The sequence below is a fragment of the Agrilus planipennis genome, unplaced genomic scaffold (genome assembly GCF_000699045.2).
Source record: "Agrilus planipennis isolate EAB-ADULT unplaced genomic scaffold, Apla_2.0 scaffold206, whole genome shotgun sequence".
Classification (NCBI taxonomy): domain Eukaryota; kingdom Metazoa; phylum Arthropoda; class Insecta; order Coleoptera; family Buprestidae; genus Agrilus; species Agrilus planipennis.
In genome coordinates this window covers 329,021-354,105 of record NW_020438979.1, presented here as the reverse complement: position 1 = coordinate 354,105, position 25,085 = coordinate 329,021, and the positions used below count along the sequence as shown (strand labels likewise).

Below are 25,085 nucleotides of genomic sequence, written 5' to 3'. Positions count from 1 at the left end.
TCCACATTAAAGCAAAAGCTCCAACAATTATTGCAACGAATAATAGTTATTAATAATTAATAATAATAATAATAGAGACAAAAACTCATCCATCAACTTTTTAAAATAAAATTCTACTCTAAGAAAAGAAAGAACGATACGAAAAACAAGAATAATAGTAATCAATGGGACACTTTTTCATTTGAACTTCACTTATACATATGACACAGAAAAAAAAAATAAAAACAATAAAGAAAAGAAAATTATTAACTAACGAACACAACAAGCGCTATAATGATGACAATGATGATATTAAGGAAATATTACATTTATTAATTTATAATTTTTTTTTTTCGAATAGTAAACAATTTTGTGCTTAATGTATTTTCTTTTGTTTTTCATAGTTATCAATAAATAAGTATTGGTTAGTTAATTACAAGTTTTAAATATATTATTTTGGATTTTCGACAATATTATAATAATTAATCAATCGTTTTATTTTTACACTTAAATACTTTTTAATCTACAAAGTGTTCTGGTGCCGCTATATACTATAACTATTCTTCTACAAAAAAAAAGTATAACAAAAAAACTGGTGTTACAATAGAATAATGACAATAGTTTAATTTTTTGCGTTTAGTTGATAATAATAATGATGACGTGTACGCTAGGCAGGTATAAAAAAGAATACAAAAAAGGAGACACAAGGAAAGAACATCAAAAAGGCCTTAAACGCTAAATAAATGCTTGACAAAACTCAAGCTCGGCGCTTCTAAACCTATTAAGGAACCGAGGGAAGGTCTGAAATAGGAAAAAAAAACTAATTAATGAAACACTATAAACAAGAAATGCTTTAAAAAATTAATTTATTTTAATTTTTACTACGAAATAGTAAGGACTATTTAATAAATAACAGCCCGTATAGTGAAATAAAACTTAACAATTCCAAAATTTAAGGAACAACAGATTAACGTGCGCTTTACTTACAAGATTTTTTAATTGTAATAGTTCGGGAGCTATACGCATGACGTTTTTGTAATAAATTTTAAGTCACTTGCAGTTCAGCGCATGCCTTCTGGTAAAAGTGCATACGATTAATAAGTTAAATTCGTTTATCTATTAATGCAGCAAATTCAGTTTGTATTAAATGTTAAGAAACAATTAGAGGACTTTCATATTTTAAAAGTTGAGAATCTACAAGCGCGCGTTGCTGTTAACTTCTTAAGTATTTTTGCGGTTTAGCGCTTATTGTATCTGTTAAAGGTGCTTAAACATTAAAACCTTGCGGTGCATCTTTCTTACCCTTTTTATGTTTTCTTGAGTGTGAAAAAGCTGCGACGTTTCGAGTCTTCTTTTTGCGCAGAAGCAGGCAAAGTTTGCGAACGCGACGGGCCTGAGGAGTCACTGTCCGCATGCGCGTTGATGCGGGAGATCCAATTGTTCATGTCGCTATCGTCGTGGGCTTGGAACAAAAATTCCGCTCCACTTTCCAACCTTAAATTTGATTATATTACATGCAAAAGTACCACATAGTTTTGTGAACATACTTGAGCCTAAAGACATGTTTCTTTTTCTTGTAATCACTGGCAATGGAAGCGTTAGCTTTGTGAAGAGATAAGGGCATTTCGCCCTTGTAGGTCTGATCAGGGGCGCTCTTAGCCGTTTTAGAATCTTTATAGAATGCAAGTTGCATTCCACGAAGAACGGTATACACTTTGTCCCACGATCTGTTACTAGCTTTCGTTGTTGTATTTTCCCATTCATGTTTTCTAGTTAAAATACCTTCCAGGCCACTTTCTTCGTCTTGAGGGCTAGTACGTTCTGTATAAAACGATAGAAATTAAAAATAATTTATTCTCTACAAAAAATGTGATTAAATTGACTTTTTATTTTAAAAAAATTAAGTTAAAATGAAAAGCCAACTTTCTTATACGTTTTAGAAACGTTAAGAATCGAAAACAGAACATATATAACATAATTTTAGTAAATGCAGTAATTTAGTAATTTTAGTACCCCCCAATCCCAAAGCGTTATTTTGAAAATAAATGGGGATTAATTAAGATTAATTGAAAGTAAATGTGAAGTTGCTAAAAACCTGGCTTTTTTACAAAATCCTGCAATTCTTTTAGCCTGATACCTAGTAAATGTCGTGTCGGTTCTAATCTACAGAAGTTGCTATTTAAGTTTTACGTTATACTCGTATTTGCAAATTCAAAGCAAATTTAAACTAAATATGTATTTAATAATAAATAATTCGATAACAAATTATACATACAATATACTGCTTGATTAATACATACGGTTTTAATAATTATTTTTACCCAACACCAACACAAGGATACTGAAAAGAAAAGTTACAAAAGTACACCAAAAGGTCTTTAAGAGCACGAAAGAAAACTTTGAGGCATTAATAACAAAAGGAGAACAGCAAGTTGTGCGAAATACAGCATTTGAGGCCTGACCATCATTCAGACACACGTAAATAAACAATATCTTTTAATCTAATTTAATGTATGTCTAAGGGGTGGTCATTACTTTCTTAAGCCTCGTGTAGTAAGATGCGCAGATTTGTCCTATCAAGACATAAGAGTGCAAGAAGGAAGCCCATCATCACTTAATACCTGAATGGGCTGCTGCTTCATCATCACTAGCGGCCCCAGAGGCCTTCGGGCTCTTTTTCCAACGAAAACTGCGGAATGGAGATTTCGAACGAGACCTGTCCTTACGCTTGCCACTATCTTTCTCGCTTCGGGGCGCTTAAGAAAAGCACAAATGAAGCAAAAAAAAAACAACACAGCGCATCATGCCGAAATATGTAATCATTTTAATCATAAAACAAACGTCAAAATTTTATAATAACATAAAAAGGATTTCTATCAATTCCCACATAATATCCTTCACCTTGAACTACTTATTTTGCTTGGATACTATTAAATATAGCATGTACTTATATCCATAAAAAAACACCGTACAACTTTTAAAACTTTTCATAATGTGCAACAATTAATATCAGTGCTATACTTACTAGATAGGATTGAACGAGGGGGTGTAGTCACCTGAGGGGTGGCAGGGGGTGCGGTTTCCCTTCTCCTGGGCTCGGGTTTGGTTACAGGAGACCTTATCTCAACTTCCTCATCATGCACAACTAAACAGGCCATGCAATTTTTTTAACATGCAAATTATTAACTAACCATTAAGTACCGTTATCATATTCAACAAATAAAATCATGCAATTGGTTTAGACCACTCCATCTATTGATACGTTCCACAGCAAATTCGGTGTGTGATATAAACCAATTTATGCACATATACATCTTTGCATTTAATTTTTATTGCAGCTGTACATCTATCTCCAAATAATTTTACTTAGCATCAGCGTCATGCATAAAGGCACATAAAACATGAATAATATTAACGATAGCTATTTTAACTAACCTTCAACCAATCCCCAACAGACTAAACTAATAAATATTTATTGACAGCTAACGCTAAAATGGACATTTCGAAGACCGTAAAACTCGCCAAACGATTCAATTGAAATCAACAACATAACTTTTTACAATTACACATAAAGTTAGATTACGATATGTCTATTCACCGTGTAAAAAAACAGAAAAAACTCCACATTTGTTTTTACATATTCGTTACCTTCACCTGGAGAAGTAACAGCTTTCATAGAACCCCTGTGTCCAACTGAAGCTGCATGTAATGAATTATTTTGCCACACATTAGTGATTGATTGCAAAACAAAATATACAATAATTGTATAAACTGAATAACCAATAAATTGTCTTTAAAATATGGGATTAAGATCCGATCAACAAAACTATCAATATATTTACCTGGTCGGTCTTCGGCGGCAGGTGTAGTTGAAGAGTCAGGTCTGTCACCCGATTGTGCTGCAGCGGGAGATGCAGGTTGAGCAGCCGCCAACGCAGCTTGTCTTTCTGCTTCCTCCCTCTCTTTTCTGGCTCTTTCTTCAGCTTCAGCTGCTTCTTGTCTGCGCTTTATTTCTCTAAGCTCAAACTGCAATACAAGTGAAAATCAAAATTCGTATTGTCGATATAAAAATTGTTATTTTTTTTACCGTTGTCAGCCTCTCTAAAGCTCCAAAGCGCTCTTCTTGAGCAGCAGCTGATTTCTCAAATGCTTCGTGTTTCTTTATCAAATTTTCAACATCGTCAATACTGTGTCCTAGTTCAGTGCTCATAAGATAGGGCTCTTGAGCAATCAGCCACGCTTCTGCGACTGCTGCATCCCTAGCAAACTGATACACTTCTAGAATTAACTGGAGATTTTCCCATCTGCAAAGACACTGGTATAGATACGAAGCCTATCGTCCCTTAGTTCAAAACTTACCTCTCCTCCCATCGTTGAAGCAGGGAATTACGGTGATTATTCAACGCTAAGAGTTTATCTCGTATTTCAGTGCTTGCATAATGGTTTCTTGCAAGAAGTTCTTTTCCTAATGATACGCAGGCCGAGAAATTGTCTTCTCTAGCGTCGATTTCAGCTTTCAAGCTTTGATGATTATTCATTAGTAGTTCGACTCCGCTTACATCCCTTGGTTTTTCACTGGTATTCATTTGTCTTACGCAGTCGTCTATCCATTGCATGAGGGCTCGAACCATGTTGAAGAATTTGAAGAGATCCCCCGTGTCTGCCAATTTATGTCTTCTTTGGTCGCACAGTTGTTGTAGATGCGACCACGCTAAAACCACTTCAGCTTCGCGATTGGTTATCTCCCGGACCCTATCACCGGCGTAGGAAGCTTGTAATTTAGCAGATTCTTCCTGGATTTGTTGAACTTGTGAATGGAGCGTTTGTAGATCTTGCATGAATGTTTGATGCTTACGTTGAAGAGCAGAAACGGATCCAGCATCACGTCCAAGTTCATCGGACATTGCCACTTGTTTTTCAAGAATTCTTCCCAAAACGTCCTTGCAATCGTGGAAGAACTTGTGCAACTCCCTAGATGCCGCAAGCATTTGCGTTCGTGTTTCAATAAGTTCCAAAAGGTCTTGCCATGCTTCGTTAAGGCCGTCTTTCCATTCTGCAATCGTAGCCGAATCAGAATGTCCGGCTGATATTAACTGATCTGCGCAATCATTTACTGCTTGGACTCTTTCTGTGCCAATAGCTTCTGTATCTCGTGCAAATTCCTTGAATCTTTCCCATAATAAAGTCACATGGTCGTAATCTTGGCCAAGTTCATGAGAAGACGCGACTACTTCTCTGTCTGCTATCCACTGTTCAAGATCACCGACGTCTCGGTTGAGAAGGAACAATTGCAAGGCCTCGTCTAATTTAGCTCTCCTTTCCTGAGCGAGGTCTTTAAGACCTGCGTAGAGTTTGTCCAATTGTGATTGTTTGATAGCAACTTGTTCGGCCATCGGATGCCCTTCTGCAGCTAAGGCGCGTACCGTTTCACCTAAAGTTCTTATTGTGTCTGCATAGTCTTCAACAGCTCCTTCCAAACTTTCGTGCTTCTTCATAAGGTTTCTGGCAGATGTTTCGTCTTTGCCTCTGTCCTCTACCATCATGTATAATTCTTGCTCGCTCATCCAGCTTTCCGCTTCACTTGCATCGAACATGTACTGCTGGGCTCGTTCGTTTCGTAACAAGTTCTCACGTCTATCTTCCATTGCATCTTTGAGGTCCTGCCATGCTTTGAGAAGTTCGTTAATGAGCCTTCCGAATTCGGAGGAATCTTCGTGACCTTCGTCAATCAGTTTTTGACCGTTATTGCACACCGAGTTGATTCTAGGCTCGTGATTATCGATTTCTGTACGGAGCGATTGGTGCTTCTTTTTTAGCATGTGAACTTGGAAAAGGCTGTTCCCATAATCGGTAGACGTAGCCAGAGGCATTTTCTCTGAAATCCATAAAAGTTCGTCTTCGACGTCTCGCCTGAACTGGAACGCTTCTTTCTTCTTTTCGAGTTGTCTTTGACGTTCCAAAAGTGGTTGTTTGAGTTGTTGGAATCTTTGCTCGACTTGACTCTTTTTACTTTTAATTTCATGCATATCCTTTTGAGGGACCTTTCGTTGCAAGTGGGCAGTTTGTGATTCTAACTCGTCTACTTGTTTAGCCTTTACTGCCATCTGAGTTTCGATCATTTGTTGCTTTTGCATGAGGATATTGACCGATGCCAAATCTGATCCGGTGTCATCGCTTTCGATCTGTTTCTCTAAATCATTCATCCATGAATCGATATCGTCGCAGGTCTGATGTATAAGAACTTCCCTGTTTGCATCGAATAATCGTTCACCCTTTTCGTGAGTCGTTTTTTCGAGGTCGTCAAATTGTTCGGCTAATTCGGATAGTTTCGGTCGTATTTCTTCAGCATATTCGGGTTTCTCGCGCGCCAATTCTTCCCCAGCTTTTTGTAGATTGTGAAGGCGTTCTTTGTTAGCGGCAATTTCGGCTTCGAATGCCTGGTGCCTGGTCCATTTGCTATGTACCGTTTTGGCAGAACGGTATGTCTCGTCTTGTGCGACAATGTGCTTCTCTTGGACCCATTCTCCCAATTCGTCGCAGTCGCGCAAGAACTGTTGGAGTTCTAATTGGTCCCTGAGTCTTTCCATAAGGGCTAACGCCTTTTCTCTATTAGCTGCACGTCGTTCTTCGATAACATCCGCTCGTTTGGCGATTTTATCGGACGCAAAGTGCCCTTCTTCGCAGAGACGACGAGAGAATTGAATGACGCCGTTAATTTTGTCGTCATTTGCTTCCATTGTTGTTAAGAACGCCTCGTGTCGTTTAAGTAGATTTTCAGCTTGTTCTAGGTTAATCGGTGTTTCATCCTTGCCCAAAGCATGCTCCTGTTGGCTCAAGATCACTTCTGCTTGCCGTGCATCCCTATTCAACAATTGCAGAGACAACGACTGAGAAAGTAATTGTTGGCGGTTTTCCCACATCTGCTGTAATTCAGCCCATCCGTCTTGTAGGGCCTTTAGCCTTTCTCGCAAGAACATATACTGAGGATCGTCTTGAGTACTTGGTTCAGCTGTTACCTTTTCGCCGTATTCCATCATCTTGGTATAATCTTCGGTGTAATTGTCGATTTCTTCGCGTATGCTCTGGTGTTGAGATAATAATTTTTCCGCTTCGGCGAGTGATGCTGGTGTGTCTTCCGATGCAACATCTGTTTGTGTTTTTGTCAACCAAGCCTGGAAGTGGTCCAAGTCGCGAAGGAATCGGTGAATGTCACCGGCTTCTTCCAATTTGGCGTCTCTCTCTTTCAACATTTGCGTCAGCTGTTCCCAAACTATTTGAATTTGAATGATGCGTTCTCTGATAACTGCAGCTTCTTCTGGGTGCTCGTTTTCGATTGCAGCTGCCTCCTTGTCTAGGGCTGTTAATTTGGCTTGTATAGCTGCCAGGTCTCTTTCCATTCCAGAAAGACGTCTCTGAAGAGTCATAATACCCGTGAGATCCATTTCCAAACTGTCTGTGCTTTGCAAAATTCTCTTTTTGTCTTCGATCCACGATACGGTTTCGCGACATTCAATGTGGAAAGTTTGCACGCCATGGGACGAATTAAGCTCTTCGCGTTTGTTTTCGGCTTTCTCGCGAAGTTCTGCCCATTTTTCGTTGAGCTGATTTTGTTTAGCGATGACCTCTTTGGAATTTGGATGTTCTACGTGCAATAGCTGCCTGGCAAGTTGATTGACAACGGCCACGCGTGAAGCATTTGCGTTCATTTCTTTCTCGAATCCGTCGTAACGGTGTTTCATAATTTCGACATCTTCTATATCCTTTGCTGGTACCATGGTCTGTAACATGCGATCTTTTTCGCTGATCCATTGCTCAACTCCTTCGCTTTCGGAGAACAATTTGTAGAGTGATAAGGCGTCAAGTAGTCTCTGTTTACGGAGTTTTGCCAATTCCAGAAGTTCTTTGTATCTGTTATCGATTGAAGTCAATCTTTCTGTAACTTCTGGAGACTGGGCATCTTTTGGATTCAGCTGTTGGGCTTGCTGATGAAGAGCGTCGATTGTAGTAGCGTAATTCTTAAGCTCATCCGTTACATCTTTATGCTTCTTGAGTAACGATTGTACGTTGGCCTCGTCGCGACCGACGTCTTCACTGGAAACCAATCGAAGAGTATCTAACATCCAAATATCAACATCATCGGCGTCAGCGAAGAACTGATGGTAATCTACTGCCTCTTCCAATCGTTTTCTGCGGAAAGCAGCAAGATCCAGTAGGTTATTCCACATTGCCAGAATTTCTCGAAGACGTTCTTGTACTCGTTCAGCACCAAAGTGACCGGAATTGACCAGTTCATCGCCTACAGCGACTACTGCCATTAACTGGGGTTCGTGAGCTTGGATTTCGTTTTCTAGTGCTTTGTGTTTCGACAAAAGTAAATTCACGGTTGTTAGATCGTGACCAATATCTGAGGTAGAAACAATCTGTTCTTTCTCTTTAATCCAGTTGTCTTCATCGGCCATGTCCCAGTAGAACTGCCACAACTTTCTACTTTCTTCCAATCTGGAACGTCTTTCTACAGCCAGATGAACCAATTCCGCATATGCATTTTCAAGTTGTTGCACTCTTTCGACTACAAGACCCGGGTCGCAAGGATGATACCCTTCGGATTCTGGGGCAGCATCCAAGAATTTCTGTGACTGTTGTGCTACCGCTTTGACCCTCTCGCCAAGTATATTAATATCGGCTTCGAGAAGGTTGTGTTTTTGCAAAAGATCTTCGACGCCCATCAAATGTTTTCCGTAATCGTCGGTCAAAAGACGTACTTTGAGTTCTTCCATTGAGTCTAAGATATGAAGCATTTCTTGGAAGCATTGCTGTAATTGAAGTGATAGCTCGAGTCTGTATCGACGCGCCCTGAGGAGTTCCAACAAGTAATTCCAAAGTCTGAGGACGTTGTCCTTGCGAGCATTAATACGATCTATGTCATGGTAACGTTCAGTTTGAAGTTCTTCAGCTACGGCTACCACTGCTTGTACTCTTTCTTCGTAAGCTAAAATGTCGGTTTCTATAGCCTCATGTTTTTTCGCAGCAGCTTCTACGGCTGCCAAGTCATGACCAAAGTTATCTTGAGATACCAGTCGTTGATTCTCGCTGAGCCATGTCTCTCTCATGCCCGCTTTTCTGTTAAATCGTGCCGCTAACTGTTCTAATTTTTCTTGTCTAATCAATTCTTCACGCAGTGCTAACTCACGTTCGTGTTCGGCTTTCTCAAGACGTTCCCAAGCCTTATTGATATCCGATATCATTTTACCTTCTTTAGGTGTGTACGGTTTTTGATTATTTGCTCTCATCTTTGATTGTAAGGTGAATAACAGAATTTCCAAGTTACCTTTTTCGACAAACTTGGGAGGTTTTTCGACCGTTCTATAATTATTAAATTGTCCCAGTTGTTGTTGAACGCCTACTAAAGAATTAGCAAAATTTCTATCTCCTAAAGCGACTATAGTGGCCTCGATCCAAGCCAAAAGATCACTAGTTAACGATTCATATTCGCGGATCATGCGATCGTTATCCATCGCTATTCCTACAACTTTTCCGATACGTTTTCCTTGAACCGTTTCTTGTTTCATCTTATTGAAATAGTGGTAGTAAGTGACTACGTATGTAATGATAGATTTTTCATCTGGTTGGTCGACAAAGACATCCTCCGCATCTAGGAGTTTTGTCAGACCCAGTTTATCTTCGGCCACGTTAAATGCATTATTAAGATTGTAAATGGGATTCGATTTGGATAATTTCTCGTAGTTAATGAGATCCGGGCGATGCTTGTGAATGATAGCGTTAAACGCTAGACCATCTCGCCAAGAAGTGGTGAAATTACGTACGTTGACATTATGGTAACCAGCGGTTTTCATCTGGCACCAGAGAAGCAGTGCGTCCTTGGCCGATTTTGTTTCTTGGTTGTCAGTTTCTTCGATCGTGATGTCCTGGATTTGGAAGCGCAAAATAATGGTCCAAATAAGACCAAGCGATAAACGTGGATTGCCGTCTACTATATCGTGCGAACCCATATTCTCAAGGTGCACCCTTTGTTCCCTAAGGAACTGCAGGGCTTTGTCTACATTTTCAAGGCAGTGAATGCGCATCTTGCCCTTAGTGGGGCGGGGCAGTCGTTCGCCGCTAAGGACTTCTAGAAGCTTTATTAAGTTTTTGCCGTCACGCATGTCAATGTATAAATCGCTTATGCGCGTATTGACGCGCACCAAATGGGAATTCACCCATTTTTGGAATGTCTTCTTTTGAACACTCTCCCTTTCATCTGCGCGAAAAATATAAGACACAGGTTGAATAATACGAGTCAAAAACTGAACACCTTCGGGGAAAAAAAATAAAGCCACCTACCTGCTAAAGCTTTTATTCGAGATCTTTCAAAAAGACGGGAAGACGAATTACCCCCGTCATATTCGTAGTCTTCCACAATTTCCTGCTGAAGAGTGGGGTCCCATCTGACAATGGAGATATCGGTCGTCATGATTAAAACCGCTGCCTAGCAGCAGATTAATCGTCTGAAACGAATAATATACTGCGATAGTATATTCATATGATCAGCCAAGAGAATTGAACGGTTTGTACCATTATAGAAAAAAGAAAATAACCACAACCGAATACATCAGAAGTTTGGATATTAGTAAGATACTTTTTAGTATGCCATGCTCACGATAAGGAAATGATGAATACGTTTCAATTTTAACAGCACAACTGTAGATAACACTAGTTGAAGTGAACCAATGTCGATGATCAATAGCGAATATCATTGATTAAAGCATTAAATTGAAAATATAACCAGCGGGGCCCACAGATTACGCGGAAAGAAGAAATTTAAATTTATTTGGATGATGTAATACGAATTACAAACGGATCTGAAGCTATATAATGCATGGCTGTCGTTTTTTTATAAACAAATTATATGTACAATGTTACGCTTAAAACGAACATGACGTAGTTTATAAAGTTTAAATACAGTTGAAAAACAGTATAGGTACTGTTGTGAGTATTATTGGACTGTATTGACTGGATTTTCGATTTTGGTTTATACTTTTTTCTGTACATACTTTCGCTTTTACACTAAATAATATTATGAAAGCCCACTTAACTGATTAAAATGGCGATATGTAGGGCAAAATTTATCTTTCTTGACGTAAGCATAAAACGAATAGGAAATGATGAATGTCCAGAACTTAGCCTCAATATTTTTGAAAACATCAAAATTGGAGTAACCTATTCTTACTTAACTATATTAAATCTACTCATTTAACATGTACCTAACAAAAATTTTATGAAAATAAAGCGCACCATGCGTATCGATTAAAATATAAAATTATAATAATGAGAAAAAAAAATTCTCAATGACCTTAACATGACGATTATAACGATCGAAACTTGGCACAGGATCTGGATAAAATCTTTCATCAAGTGTAGGTTTGTGGGAGTTCGAAGTAAATTTAGAAATAAATATATACAGCAACATCACGTATGATAACCAAAACTGAAAGCTATTTTAAAATACACAGAAAATGTAGAGAAAGTTAGAATATTTAAGAGGATGTTTTTAATAAATGCGAAGCCTTTTAAAAATTATGTTCGTGCCAGGAAAACAAAAAAAAAAAGGCGATACATAGCAAACCGGAGCGAACCATTGAAATTTAATACCATACGAATCAGATCTAAATCGAGTACAGGCTTCACACCGATAAAACGGAATTTATTGACTTAAAAAGGCTCCGGGTAATGACCTGAAACGGTGGTGATATCAGTACAATTTACAAACTTATTATTATTCTGATGTGGGTGTGGATAATGTGTACAATTACGATAAAAGGTACACAGGAAAAACAGAAAGCTTTCAACTCTTAACAAAAATTTTTAAGATAAGAACCGTGAATTTACCTTTAGACCACATCAGCTAACAAACTATTTATGGATATTGTTCTTTTGAAAACGTAGTCTCAGTTTAGAAGAAAATGGAAATTGGACATTTAGTAATAATTAATGACAATAAATTTTCTTCGGCAGCAACCGTTGATGTAGCAAATTCCATAACTCACGGTGACTACACTTTGAGAAATGTGATGACCCTTGACTTAAAATAAAGTCACAGTTTATTTATTTCATTGCCGATAAACTTGGGGACTTAATTGACACATAAAAGGAAATGGAGATGCGTCTGATACTAAATTTAAACCACTAATCACATCATGAAAATCATATCAATGCATAGTACGATAATGATCAGAGGACATCACTGTGACTGTACCTACTGCCTACGTTCCCTGAAGATGCCAAACACAGTAATTGGCGAAACGTAAATCTGTGTTCTCACAGTACAAGAAGCAATCCTAAGTCATGAGAATCAAGCACGTATCTTAAGTATTATCCAAAAGAATACAAGCTAAGAGAAAAAACACTCACCCCAGTCACAAATAACTAAAATCTTTGAATACACTTCCGCACTTTATCTTTTTCATTGAATCACCTTCGATAATAACAATTTTCCGAATTCCGGCACGAAAACACGCATTTCTCCGTGCACTCCGGCAAACCGGAGTTGACCTCCGGAGGGAAGTTTGACAAAATCGATTGGCGACCCTCTAGGACGAACGGCGCCTAAGCTGATGACGACACAACCCCGTCCTTATGATCGTTCATTGCGGAACAACGCGCCTGAGGGATTCGATCCTGTCCGGGGTAGGAGGTGGTCGGTGGCGGCGGTGACGGTCGCGACCTAAAAGGGGTGGCCAATTGACGATTCGAGACTCGCCGGAAAGACGACGCGACACATAAACTAACGCGGCTGCGAGTGGTCTCATCCGAAAATTGGGTCAATTTCAATAAGTGGGTGTCCCAACTGCTCATATGTGCGGCTCCTCCGCAAATGTTTACCATGCGCAGACGCACAAAGGTTTCCATTTTATAAAAAAAATACCAGACAAATGCGCCAGGAGTCCCGTATTTTATTAAATGCAGGTAATAATGACCATAAATTCAAATTGACTGAAAAATTTGGAGACGGACAGAAAAAACAAGCAACTCTTTCAACTTGAGAGCACTATGTATGTTTCGAAAATTGCCTTGAAACCCTTGATCCAATGTTTCATTAAGAAAATCTATACTCCCAGACTGGGCCAATTCAGTTGTTTACCAAAGGGAAACAAAATCAGCTGATGATTCAGAGAAAAACAGGTAAAAAAGGGAAAAAATTAAAACTACTCGTTCTACTTCAAATGAAACAATTATTACTATGTGAAGTTTGGGAAATTAATGTGGTAGTTGTGGAAATCCATAATGTTACGTTTTCCCCAGGTGCTTTTTTGTCAATTGCGACAATGTCAAACTTTTTGAAGTCCTCGTTTGCTGACATCAATAGAAAATTTAGGATGTTCTTTTAAAATATTTTCTACCTGAACAAACCATTCTGCATAGTTCGTAAAATCTGCGATTTCATCGAACCCTTATTACAGGAACGTGATAAAGGGGAATTTTTCAACCCTCAAATCAACCACTTTGCAAAACGGGGAGTTGGAGTTCATATATCAACTGTGCTTTCAATGACCACTTAAAATCTCTCACACCAACCTTTTCCGAACATCTTACACCACCATGTATGTTGTACACCTATATCTACCCCAGTGAATTTAGATCTATACGTTGTACAGTGATGATAAATAGTCTAAAATTTTCGCGGAAGAATATCCCTCCGAATCACAAAAAATATTTTACTTGTACTTGCAGAGATTATCTAAAACAAGCAAGCTTTATCTCTTTACAATGTAGACAAATATAGAATACATAATAGAGCAACAGCAATATCGTTTATACATTATAATGATTAAAGAAAATCAACACAAACATAAGAAATTCCTTTATTTATACAAGCATACACGTAAACACCACTTGTCGAATAATAAACAAAACGGTTCATTCATTTCTTTCAACTTAACTCTACCGCCCACATCTGGTGATGTCATTCTACATTAATAGGTTGAACAAGTTGCATATTATGATGATTCCACTACAGACAACAATAATAATTAATATTCACGATACCTTTCTTCTATACTAATAAACAGTATTTCTATTACATAAACATCACCACGAAGGTCGCCTGGTTTGAAATATCGCATACTTCTGCTGTGCACACCGTTGTGCTACATTTTTTTTTTGCTGACTTGTACATTACTAAAGAGGCGTTTAATAAATGCATTTAAAATAAATTGCGCATTTTAGGTACTTATGGTTTTATTATTTTTTAATAGACTATAAAATACATTCTGAAATAAAAGACGTAAGAACAACCTCCTTCCTGTTAGATGAATTGGTTTTGGGCTACTATAATATTGGTGCAATTTTTCACATCTGAATCTTAATCATTTAAACTGATCAGCTCGAGGCTGGACTAACGACAAAATAGATAAAAGTTCCATCTTTCATGGATAAATTATAGTTTTTGAAGTATATTACTACGCTTCTTCTACATCGAGATACATAATGTTTATTGCCAGCTTAATATCAGAATAGCATTTCGTGTATTTTCCAGGAACCACCAGAAGCGACAAATTTTTGGATTTGGTAACAAATCATCGACAAATTATGGTATGTATTTCTCTACGATAGTTCAATTTCAAAATACGCTATGTATTAGTAGCAATTTAGGGGTTCTCCGATCGTCTTTTCGCTGATCGACAAAATGGGTAAAAGTTCCATCTTTTACCGATAAATAAGTCCTTACAGTATTTTTCTATTCCAATTCAATTTCGCGATAGGCTATGTGAAGTTCCACCTTGGCGGTCCTCCAGTAGTTTTTCGCAAGACAACTAGAAGATAGACTAGCGACAAAATAGTGAGAAGCACCATCAATCGGTGACAAATTATAAGTCTTACGGTATTTCTCTGCGTTATTTCTATATCGAGATACGCTTTATGTAGTGCCAGTTTGATATAGCATTTCGTCTATTTTTCAGTATCCATCTGAAGAGACAAATTTTTGCATTTGGTAACAAATTAGCCACAAATTATGGTCCTCACAGTATTTTTATAAGATAATTCTATTTCGAAGTACTCCATGCATTAGTATCAGATTAGCGGTTCTCCACTCGTTTTTCGGCGATCAGCTCGAGGCTGGACCAACGACAAAATGAGTAAAGGATTCATCTTTCACCGATAAATAAGCCTTACAGTACTTTTTTTACGTCATTTCTCCATCGAAATACGCTTAGTAGTCGCACCCTAGAGGCTCTCCAGTCGTTTCTGGCAAAATCAATCTGAAGATACACTAGTGACAAAATAGTTAAAAGTATCATCATTCAGCGACAAATTATAGTTAAGTATATCTCTATGCTATTCCTACATCAGGATACGTAATGTGTATTGTCAGCTTGATATCAGGGTATCAGTTCGTGTATTTTCTAGTAACCACCAGAAGCGACAAATTTTTGAATTTGACAACAAATTAGCGACAAATTATGGTCATCACAGTATTTTTCTAATTCCATTTCGAGATATGTCATGTATTAGTATCAGATTAGCGATTCTCCATTCGTTTTTCGCTGATCAGTTCGAGGCTGGACTAACGACAAAATGAGTAAAGGTTCCATCTTTCGCCGACAAATAAGTCCTTGCAGTATTTTTTACGCCATTTGTATTTCGCGATACGTTGCTTCTATATCGAGATATGGGTTGTGTAGTGCAGCTTAAAGTAGTATTTCGTCTATTTTTCAAACAAATTAGCAACAAATCCAATTGCCTTCAAAACCCATTAAAGCAATAAACATTCATACCGAACTGCTTACTTGATCTACAGAAGTCTTTATTCATTTATTTATTTTTATTACATTATTATACGATATGATCATCGTTGAATACAAGCTACCGTAAGAAACTATGCGTGGGCCAAGCAACTCCAGAGAACTTCCATTCTATGTGGGCGATTTTCTTAAAACTAAAACTAGTCACCGAGCAACAATAACAACAATACACAAATGACCCTTTCAATTCAATTAATCAAAAGGAAGCACTTCAAATACCGCAGTTATTTATAACAACTAACCGTACAGAGTAGGGCGCATTTTATTGTACAGCGCTATTTAATATTTAACAAAACAGAACTTGAGGGTTTATTACAATTGTAGGGATTTCCCAGAGGTACAAATTAATATGAAGTTAGGAATTATTTACTTTTTAGGTTGCCAACGAGCTGAACAAAAATAACAGATAACTTGGGCGGAGAATCCTTCGCAAAATTTTCGCGGTTTAAAAAATTAGTAAGATACCAATTTAAGTTCTCTGTATACATAGAGCAATTAGATTAGATACGTTCACGTTATTTTTTTAAGATAATGTAGGAGTGTAGGTGCATAAGTAAACAGTTAAATTATTAGAGAATATTTAGAACATTCATTTACACAGTGTAGAGTTGTAAAACAAACAAAAAAAAAATGAAAGCAAATTACTTTGGTAGGCCTTTTAGATGTTTTTTTACTACTTTCTGCGAATTTAAAAGTAGACGATCAAAAATGGGACATTCTCGCTTCAAAAAATATATAACACTTTGTTAAAACGTAAAAAAACCATAGAAAATAATGTTTAGGGTTCTGTTTGATACAATAAAACTGAAAACAGGGTGTTTATCTATGATGCTCCACATTTTTTGCTAACGACTGTAGATGGGCGACATTAATAAACACCATAAGGATTACATAACACTCACTCATCTTTTAATATTTATGTAATCTTTAGTGTGATAAAGAGTAATATAAGAGGCAAATATTCAGATGAGTCATGGCCTTTATAGGATCACGAATATTTTTAGATGGAGTTGCTTGTTATACGTGTGTTAAGTGTGAGCATCTGTGTGCATTACTTTGACCATGGATGTTAATTGCTAATGAAGCAGTCGAAAAAGACTGCATGGACGTTTTAAGTGAGAGTTCTTTTCGTATGGGCGAATGAAATTGACCTAATTTAACAGGCAAACTTCATTACAACACACCCATAACATTTGAACGACTAGCATCGCTTCTTCCGTTAGTGACATTAAAAATGCATCGTGGGCAATACAGTTATAATAGATTTTACCTGTAGCCCCATTAAATAAAAAACAATGGTTCCTTCGTTACGTCACGTTGCTGTAATTGTTTTGCTATTGTTAGGTTCAGTGACACTGCTATAGATACAACATAGCACCCTACATTCGAAAAATACACACCTATCAAGGTCAGGCTCACGCCCTTTAAATCGATCTCAGGCGCTTCCATTTATCATAACGTTCGTTTAATTATTTACTCTGCTTTATAAATAGGCAAAACGATAAATATTAATTAACAATAAGGACTAGTTTTTACCGGTAACACACCTATTTGTCGGTCGGCCATTTTTATAGGGCGAAAACAGAACCTGTCAGTTGATTGTTAAATGATTGTTGCACATTTCTCAGCCTACTTGATAATGTCTAGGACTTACCTTATCACTAGGTTTGTCGATTTTTCGTTTCTTTCGTGCTCACTACACTCTAAAACCCACTAACATAAAAATAACAGTCCAACAAACCGAATTTAGGCGGTGTTCTATCTATCTCCATTACTACTATCTCGAATACTCATTACATTTCGCTTCCAATCGCTTCATGGCGACGTAACACGATTCGACGTTGTTGTTACTCGTTTTATTTACTGTTTCACTCTTCTTTCTCTTTTCTCATTTAATTCGTTTGACAGCAAACGCGCCATTATTAATGGTAATCCCCAATTTTTGAATAAAAGAAGGAAGTAAATTAATATATTATTTAAAGCATGGTTTAAGGTAATCGTATCTGGCATGCAAAGCTAAATAAGTACTAAAATTAGTATTTAATTATGCCCTTTATGCTGTTTATAACGACTGTTATATTAATTTTTTAAATTGAAAAATGCCAGACCTCGTAATTTTTGACAGTTATTTTAATTTTAAATTTAGAAGTGTGAAGCCTTCAATTTTTTTTTCAATGCACACTGTCAAGAAATTAATGCAAATNTGCAGTTTATTAGGTTTTTTATTTAACTGATGTGATTAAATACATTTCCTTACATAAACAAATAAAAAAATGTTTGTGTTCGGTTTGCCCGCGTAAATACAAATTTGATCTTAATTTGTAATTTATTTTAAGTTAATTTTAGCTCATGAAATAAGTTCTATGCAAATTTACTTTTTTAATTTTAATGAAAGGTTGCAAAACAATTAAGTCATTTAATTATAATAGTTTGAATTGTTAGGTGGAATAAATAATATGCTCATAAACGTGTACTGGATGATAGCAAACCCTTTAATGAGATAATATACATATTTTTGCAAAGTATTAGGTACAAGGTATTAAGTAAACTAAAAATAAAGATAATAATAATTTTCAAAGATATTGATTGTAAATAAGTAATAATCTAACGATAAATAATAGGCGAATCATCCAATTTTAATTCGTGTAATACAAAGTGCAGCACAGTTAATATTTAATTGGAATAAATTGAACAATTGAATTACAATTTAAACTACACAGCCAATCAACTATCACTGAACCAATCTATCTCTAATCTAAGTTATTATAAAATTGATGTAAAACGCTTTCCAATTGTTTTTAAAACAATACCTTCTCTTTTAATAATAATACATTTAATGTTTCAACAAGACGATTAAGTTTTACAAAGTATTAAGTATTAAAAGCTATTTTGGCAACGGCTTCTCGTCACTGGACTTTCACGTGATTCACACAAATAAAAACAAAATTAAATTTTGTCGGGTATTTTTCACAAAAAGAAAACAATTTTTCTAATTTAGAAAGAAATATAAATCAGGCACAATCAAATGCATAAAAACTATAGAAAACCACACCCTGTAGACCTTATTAGGCTTTGGCTTCCATTTTCTTTTGCACTGCAGAAGATGATGGAAAACTAATAACATTCAGAAACGTTGCAAGTTCCTTTTTGTATTCTATCGGGTGGTTTTGCAAGTGTCCCACGTGAGGGGACTTTTCCCAGCACTTCCAATAAACCTAAGCATAAACAAGAGAATGGAATCATATAACCTGTCTTTTGCGATATTATATACGGTACCTTGGTGCCCATATTTTCCCAACTATCTCTGACCCTTTGGTTGGAATCGACAGCGCCAACGGGGTCACTTTTACTGAGAAGAAACAGTGCTGGAGATCTGACTAAATTCGTATGAAACATTTGGCTGGACCTTATGTAGTGAACCGTAGCCACTTTGTGGAATTTTTTCAAATGGTAACTGGAATATTTATTTTGTATCAATATGGCGGATTCAAAATAGCCACTCAAGTATATGAAAGGGAATTCAAATAGCTACAAGCTGGATAGTATCTATACACTAAATAAAGTAGGAAAGCAAGAATCAAAAATCAACGAAAGACTATCAGCAGTTGCAAAAATATTTGGATTTGGTACCATGAATGGAAAGTTTATTATTAGGAAATAAAAAGATCCAAAATGACAAACACGTTTTGAAATCCAATATGTAGACCGATACTGACGTTTGGTTGGGGATCATGGATACTGTCAGTAAGTCAAAAAGGCAAGTTAAAAAAAATGGAAATTGTATTTCTTAGAGAAGTACAAGATGTCACAAGATTAGACATAATTAGAAACTTTGATATCTGGCAGGAACTGGGCATATGTCCCAGTAGAGTAGAATTAATGAAGAGAAACAAGTAAGGACACTACGAAGAAAGAGAAATAGGTAGTTAAAAAGAATGTAAAATGAAGATCAAGAAAGACATAGACAAAAAACGTTTCGAAAATCTTGGAAAAGAATGGTATATTGCTACACCTGGGGAAGGAATTGGTCCAAGAAAAAAAGGATGGAAAAATTTAATCAGAAGTAGGTATAATATTGAATTAATGTAGGTATAGTAATATATCAAAAGAAGCAAAAGAGACAACGACTGCAATAGATAATTTTGCTTTATACCATTTGGTAGAAAGGCGCTTTTAGTAAAGGTCCCACCAAGGCCCTTTGGTAAAAGCCTTAAAACATCCCTAAATTATATTATTTATACATAATATATTATAAAAAAAGCGGCTTACAGCATGTACTTCCTTAAAGCTGATTGCATGACTGGGTTCCTCGGGAATACTGCAATCGGTAATCCGATATGAATTTCGGTTACATCGGCTGCACTATCCCATACTTGTCCGATAATTCGGTCGAGAACATGTTGGTACCTTTCTGGTTCTCTAGCAATCAGTACCAGCACTTCTCCCCATAAGTAACCCCCTACTGAAAACCCATGAAGCATTAAAGGTGCATAGCTTGGGTTTTTGTCCAAAAATGCCAAAATATCGGCAGCAACAACCTAAAAATTTCCTGTTACAGTATATGTACCAGAGATCTGGTTTATCTTAAGCTACTTTAAATAAGGAAAGCCAAAATATGAAGATTGGAAAAACTTTGGCGGTTGTTGTAGAACAAATAGAATACCGCAAAACCCCAACGCCAAACCACGACACTGTAGTGAACTGACTGAACTGAACTGAACTGAACTGAAGTTCACTTCAGTCCCTGAAGAAGGTAACTTTGTTACCGAAAAGTGCTTCGGACAACTACAGTGTCGTGTTTTGGCGTTGGGGTTTTGAGCTATTCTGTTTGTTCTAAGGAAAGCCAGTTTTGAGATGGATTATTTTGATTCAAAATAATACAAATAAACTCAGGGAATAATACCTTACATATACATGATATTTTTAATTGTTATAAACATATTATTACATTGTTAATTTATTAATGCATTGAAAACAACGGAAAATGAAATCTTAGAACTATATTTACATAAGTGTGCTATAAAAGTAGCTATAACAAAAGAAATGCAACGTTTATCCATTAAGGTTGTCATTAAATGCAAAAATATGCAGTTTATTAGGTTTTTTATTTAACTGATGTGATTAAATACATTTCCTTACATAAACAAATAAAAAAATGTTTGTGTTCGTTCTCCTTTCACTTTGTATTAGAATGGTACCATTTAGTACCTATTTATCATTACTCAAGAATATATGTATCCAATATCTAACTTATTAGAATGATCTGTGTGCTATATTGTAAATTATATTTTAAAGCGATTTACTTAATTACCACAGTGATTAGAAACTTATTTGCACATTCAGATCAGAGCCTTTCCAAAAGGTGTGTACCTAATTAAAATAGGTACCAATATTCAGATTATGAACAATACACAATAATTGATATTTTACATCATACAATACTTAATTTTTAAATGAATTAGGTATAGGAGATAAGAACAGTTTATTGATATAATTTTCTGTTGCATTTCCATAAAAAAGGGAATGCTGATTAATTTTATCAATGTATTCATATTAACTCGTAAATTTTTTCACTGTATCAATCATGTTTTCCACTACCTCAATAAAAGCATTTCATAAATATTAAAACCGATTTAGGGATTCGTATTTAAAAATTAAATCATTTTTGCAATTTATGGAATTATACCTGAGTAATTCCTAAATATATGAACTTCCTATCAAGTACTGGAATGTTGATAATTTCATTAAAATATGAGAGGTCAAACACTCCATTATTGTCTGTAAAATTGTTTATCAGCGTATGTGATAAGACATGAATAAATTGATAAATATTTGAGTCTTCCAATTTGGATTAACAAGAATATAATTTTTGGAAAAGCATTGTACTAACCTGAGTTCCTTTTACTGGCCATAAAAGTTGCCATGGATTAATATTAACGTTCAAAACGTCGCAATTCTGATCCAAATACAGTTTTGCGTATTTCCCGATATGTTTCCTCTTCGCCATCAACCATGACAGCAGAACGACCATGGGTCTTTCTTGTGGCTTCGCTATTTTCATATCCGATATTTTAATATCCTTAGGGTTATCATTGCTAATTAATTCCAAACTTTTCGTTATTTCCACCGAAGAAAAATTTTGGGACCGAACAATACAAGCCATTAAACCCTTTAATGTAGAAATAAGTTTTGCATAAAAAAGAAATGAATTTTTCCAATTACACGAAATGACTAGATTAAAACAATTAGTACTTACATATTTTGGTAATTTAGACGCCAATTTTCGTGACGAATTTCCATTTCGTAAAATAAATAGCATTGTAGTCAACACTCTCATTTTCTTTGTCGATGAAAAAACCGTAAGGGAAAGGAAACCGACCACGCATGAGACAAAAGCGGCACACAAACTGAGCAAAACGATTTATTTAACATACACAATATAAATCTGCAACGTGGACTAGTCCCCCCTACTAATGTAAAAAAAGTATTAATAAATCCTGCAGAGAAAGTTTATTTTTTATTTATAATAAGTGCATCGATGATAATGTACAGTAGGCGGAATCCGTCTGGAATCTTTGAACTTTGTTAGAAATACGAAAAATTTCCGTCAGTTTATGGGCAGACGCAAATATAAATAGGTGGACTTTGGACGTACTTTTTTTATTTAACGCTGTAATGTTCATTATACATACATTACACACGTAGATAAATACATTATCTATGTCTGTGTTCATCCTTTGATGTGTGACTGTAGAACGTGAAACCACAGCGCAGCGCTGAGCAGTCAGCTCAACGTTTCATAGCTCGGAGTTTGAAGCCAATGGAAGAATTGAATTTTGGAAAAAACACTGATTGTAACGATATGCGCTATACTTATTTTACTATTTCCAACTTAAAATTAGAAGTTTTCATTTTTGAAAGGATTATACAAACTCATTCACCACCCATCTCATTACCGTTCGAGATGAGTTTATTTATCCACGAGTCAATTTAAAAGAAGGCCCTATCAAACCTGTTTAGCAACTTTTTAACTTAATCTGGTAGAAACATTAAAATTGTTAGTTATAGTTATATTATTGTATTGTAAAAGAATTTCCCTTTTAATAGTTTTACTCTTCATAATAAATTCAAATTGACGTCACAAAGTTATTAATCCAAGCTTCACTGTATTACAGAAAGGCCTGTTTAATGCGTATTTATTAGAGAAGAGAATTTCCAATGCAATTGAAAAATACGTTTTATGTATTATTGGAGTATAATTAAGTTATTATATCAGCGAATTAACAAGGATAATTAAAGAATCTTTTACATGAAGGATTTGAAACACGTCCTGAAACTCCAAAATCTGATTCCTTCTTTTCTGACGTAACAAATTCAACAATTATGTGACAATGCAAGGTTTTTTGACGTCACAATGCTATATTATGGATTTTGGTTACCATCTCATTTATGTATTTGTGGTTTTTGCCAACATTTTGCCAACTTTATGGTTATGTTGTTATGTTTTAATGTGACAATGATTTTTGTGTGACTGAGTGAAAATTTGGTAAAAAATGGCAAACAACGAGTCAGAACAACAGCAAAGTCCTGTTGAGAATGCATGGGAAATGAAAATACCAGAATTTACACCCAAAGATAATCCACATGGCCTTTTAGAAGAGAGTTCCTTTGCAACTCTTTTTCCACAGTACAGAGAACAATATCTTCGACAAGTTTGGCCTTTAGTTAAAAAGACTCTGCAAGAATATGCAATTTTAGCAGAATTGGATCTTGTTGAAGGTGCAGTAATTAGCCATATGACAAAATAATGTTAAAAATTGTATGTTTAGCAAACAATTTATCTTCTCCTATCTTATAGGTAGCATGACAGTCCGTACTACACGCAAGACTTGGGACCCTTACATTATTATAAAAGCTCGGGATATGATTAAGCTAATGTCGCGAAGTGTTCCTTATGAACAAGCCAAAAGGGTACTAGAAGATGGGGTGGGATCTGATATTATAAAAATAGGAAAAATAACTAGAAATAAAGAGAAATTTGTCAAAAGAAGACAGAGGTTAATAGGTCCTAATGGCTGCACTTTAAAATCAATTGAACTGTTAACTAATTGCTATGTACTTGTACAAGGTAACACAGTTTCTGCCTTAGGACCATACAAAGGTCTTCAACAGGTTCGTAAAATTGTTGAAGACACAATGAAAAATGTTCATCCTGTTTATAATATCAAAGCTCTTATGATTAAGAGGGAGCTTGCAAAAGACCCTAAACTAAAACATGAGAATTGGGAGCGATTTTTACCCAAATTTGTTAATAAAAATGTCAGTCAGAGGAAAAAACCTAAGAACAAGAAAGAAAAGAAGCCTTATACACCTTTGCCACCCCCACAAACAGAGAGCAAGGTACAAAAGAACATAATATTGTTGGTTTCTTAATTACTATTAAAATGATTATTTTCAGCTTGATAAGCAACTGGCTACAGGAGAATATTTCCTCAACAAGGAACAGAAAAGAGCTAAAAAGCGAAAGGAAAAGGAAGAGAAACAAGCAGAGGCTGCTAAGAGGAGGGAAGAAAAGAGAAATGAAGCATTTGCACCACCAGTTGAACCTGAACTATCAAAAATAAAGAGTAAAATTGACACTACAGTTGATTTAGATGCATTAAAATCAAAAATTAAAAAAGCGCAGACGAAAAAAGTATTCCAATCAAAAAAAAATTAATTGCTGGAAGCTAAATAATAAAAATAAATGATTTTTTGTAACCGGATGTTGTTTTTATTGAGATATTGCAATTTTACGATTGTAGTTTACTATTAAATAAAAAGAATTTCCAATTCGCTTTATATACCTTGCGTAAATACAACAATGAAGTTTAGGTTTCGCCATCTTACGACGAGTAGTTTAATGTAGTGATTTATTTCTTACTACTTCGTGTAATCTTTTATGTACCGCTAGATGGAAGCTCTTATCTGATCATTTGAAGTTCTTTTTCTGTTATCAGGCGCTAGATGGCCGAAAGAACCCATATTTTAATAAAAATTATAAGCTATATACAGGGAGTTTTCAGATGGTATTTATAGGGTGATTATCAATTATGGATTTAGATCTGGATCTTTTAAAATTTCTTTTCATTTAGAGAAAGAAATAAATTTTTGTAATAAAACAACAAATCATCATTTACAATGAGTTTATTTTATAAAAGTTCCCAGAACTGAAACGTTTTACTATTTACAACTTTATTTTGTACACTTTCTTTATCAGAACTAAATGGCATACAAAAAGCTGCATTCAGCAACCAGTACTGAATA

At 35.8% G+C, this 25,085-nt stretch overlaps 3 protein-coding genes across 8 annotated transcripts; 1 reads left to right on the top strand and 2 right to left on the bottom strand.

The window, feature by feature from the left end:
* Positions 1-172: 172 nt before the first annotated feature.
* On the bottom strand, positions 173-17,597 carry LOC108740402 (spectrin beta chain). Of its 6 annotated transcripts, none has more exons than XM_018474703.2 (10): positions 17,434-17,597; positions 10,321-10,484; positions 4,339-10,237; positions 4,067-4,283; positions 3,822-4,005; positions 3,005-3,124; positions 2,601-2,735; positions 1,527-1,800; positions 1,282-1,473; positions 173-780 (listed from the first exon to the last, which is right to left on the bottom strand). In XM_018474703.2, the coding sequence occupies exons 2-9, from the start codon at positions 10,448-10,450 to the stop codon at positions 1,287-1,289; spliced, it is 7,146 nt and encodes a 2,381-aa protein (XP_018330205.1). In that variant the 5' UTR covers positions 10,451-10,484; positions 17,434-17,597; the 3' UTR covers positions 173-780; positions 1,282-1,286. The 6 variants fall into 6 exon arrangements, with proteins under 6 accessions (XP_018330205.1, XP_018330206.1, XP_018330209.1 ...); XM_018474704.2 differs by lacking the exon at positions 17,434-17,597 and adding an exon at positions 12,388-12,592; XM_018474707.2 differs by lacking the exons at positions 2,601-2,735; positions 3,005-3,124 and adding an exon at positions 3,628-3,678.
* A 749-nt stretch (positions 17,598-18,346) lies between these two features.
* LOC108740406 (transmembrane protein 53) lies at positions 18,347-22,360 on the bottom strand. The gene is made up of 5 exons (XM_018474712.2): positions 22,036-22,360; positions 21,670-21,948; positions 20,049-20,317; positions 19,056-19,233; positions 18,347-18,994 (listed from the first exon to the last, which is right to left on the bottom strand). Exons 1-5 carry the CDS (start codon positions 22,114-22,116, stop codon positions 18,845-18,847), a joined length of 957 nt encoding a protein of 318 aa, XP_018330214.1. The 5' UTR covers positions 22,117-22,360; the 3' UTR covers positions 18,347-18,844.
* Positions 22,361-22,871: 511 nt separating this feature from the next.
* LOC108740405 (KRR1 small subunit processome component homolog) lies at positions 22,872-24,620 on the top strand. The gene is made up of 3 exons (XM_018474710.2): positions 22,872-23,558; positions 23,638-24,179; positions 24,238-24,620. The coding sequence occupies exons 1-3, from the start codon at positions 23,333-23,335 to the stop codon at positions 24,496-24,498; spliced, it is 1,029 nt and encodes a 342-aa protein (XP_018330212.1). The 5' UTR covers positions 22,872-23,332; the 3' UTR covers positions 24,499-24,620.
* Positions 24,621-25,085: the final 465 nt, after the last annotated feature.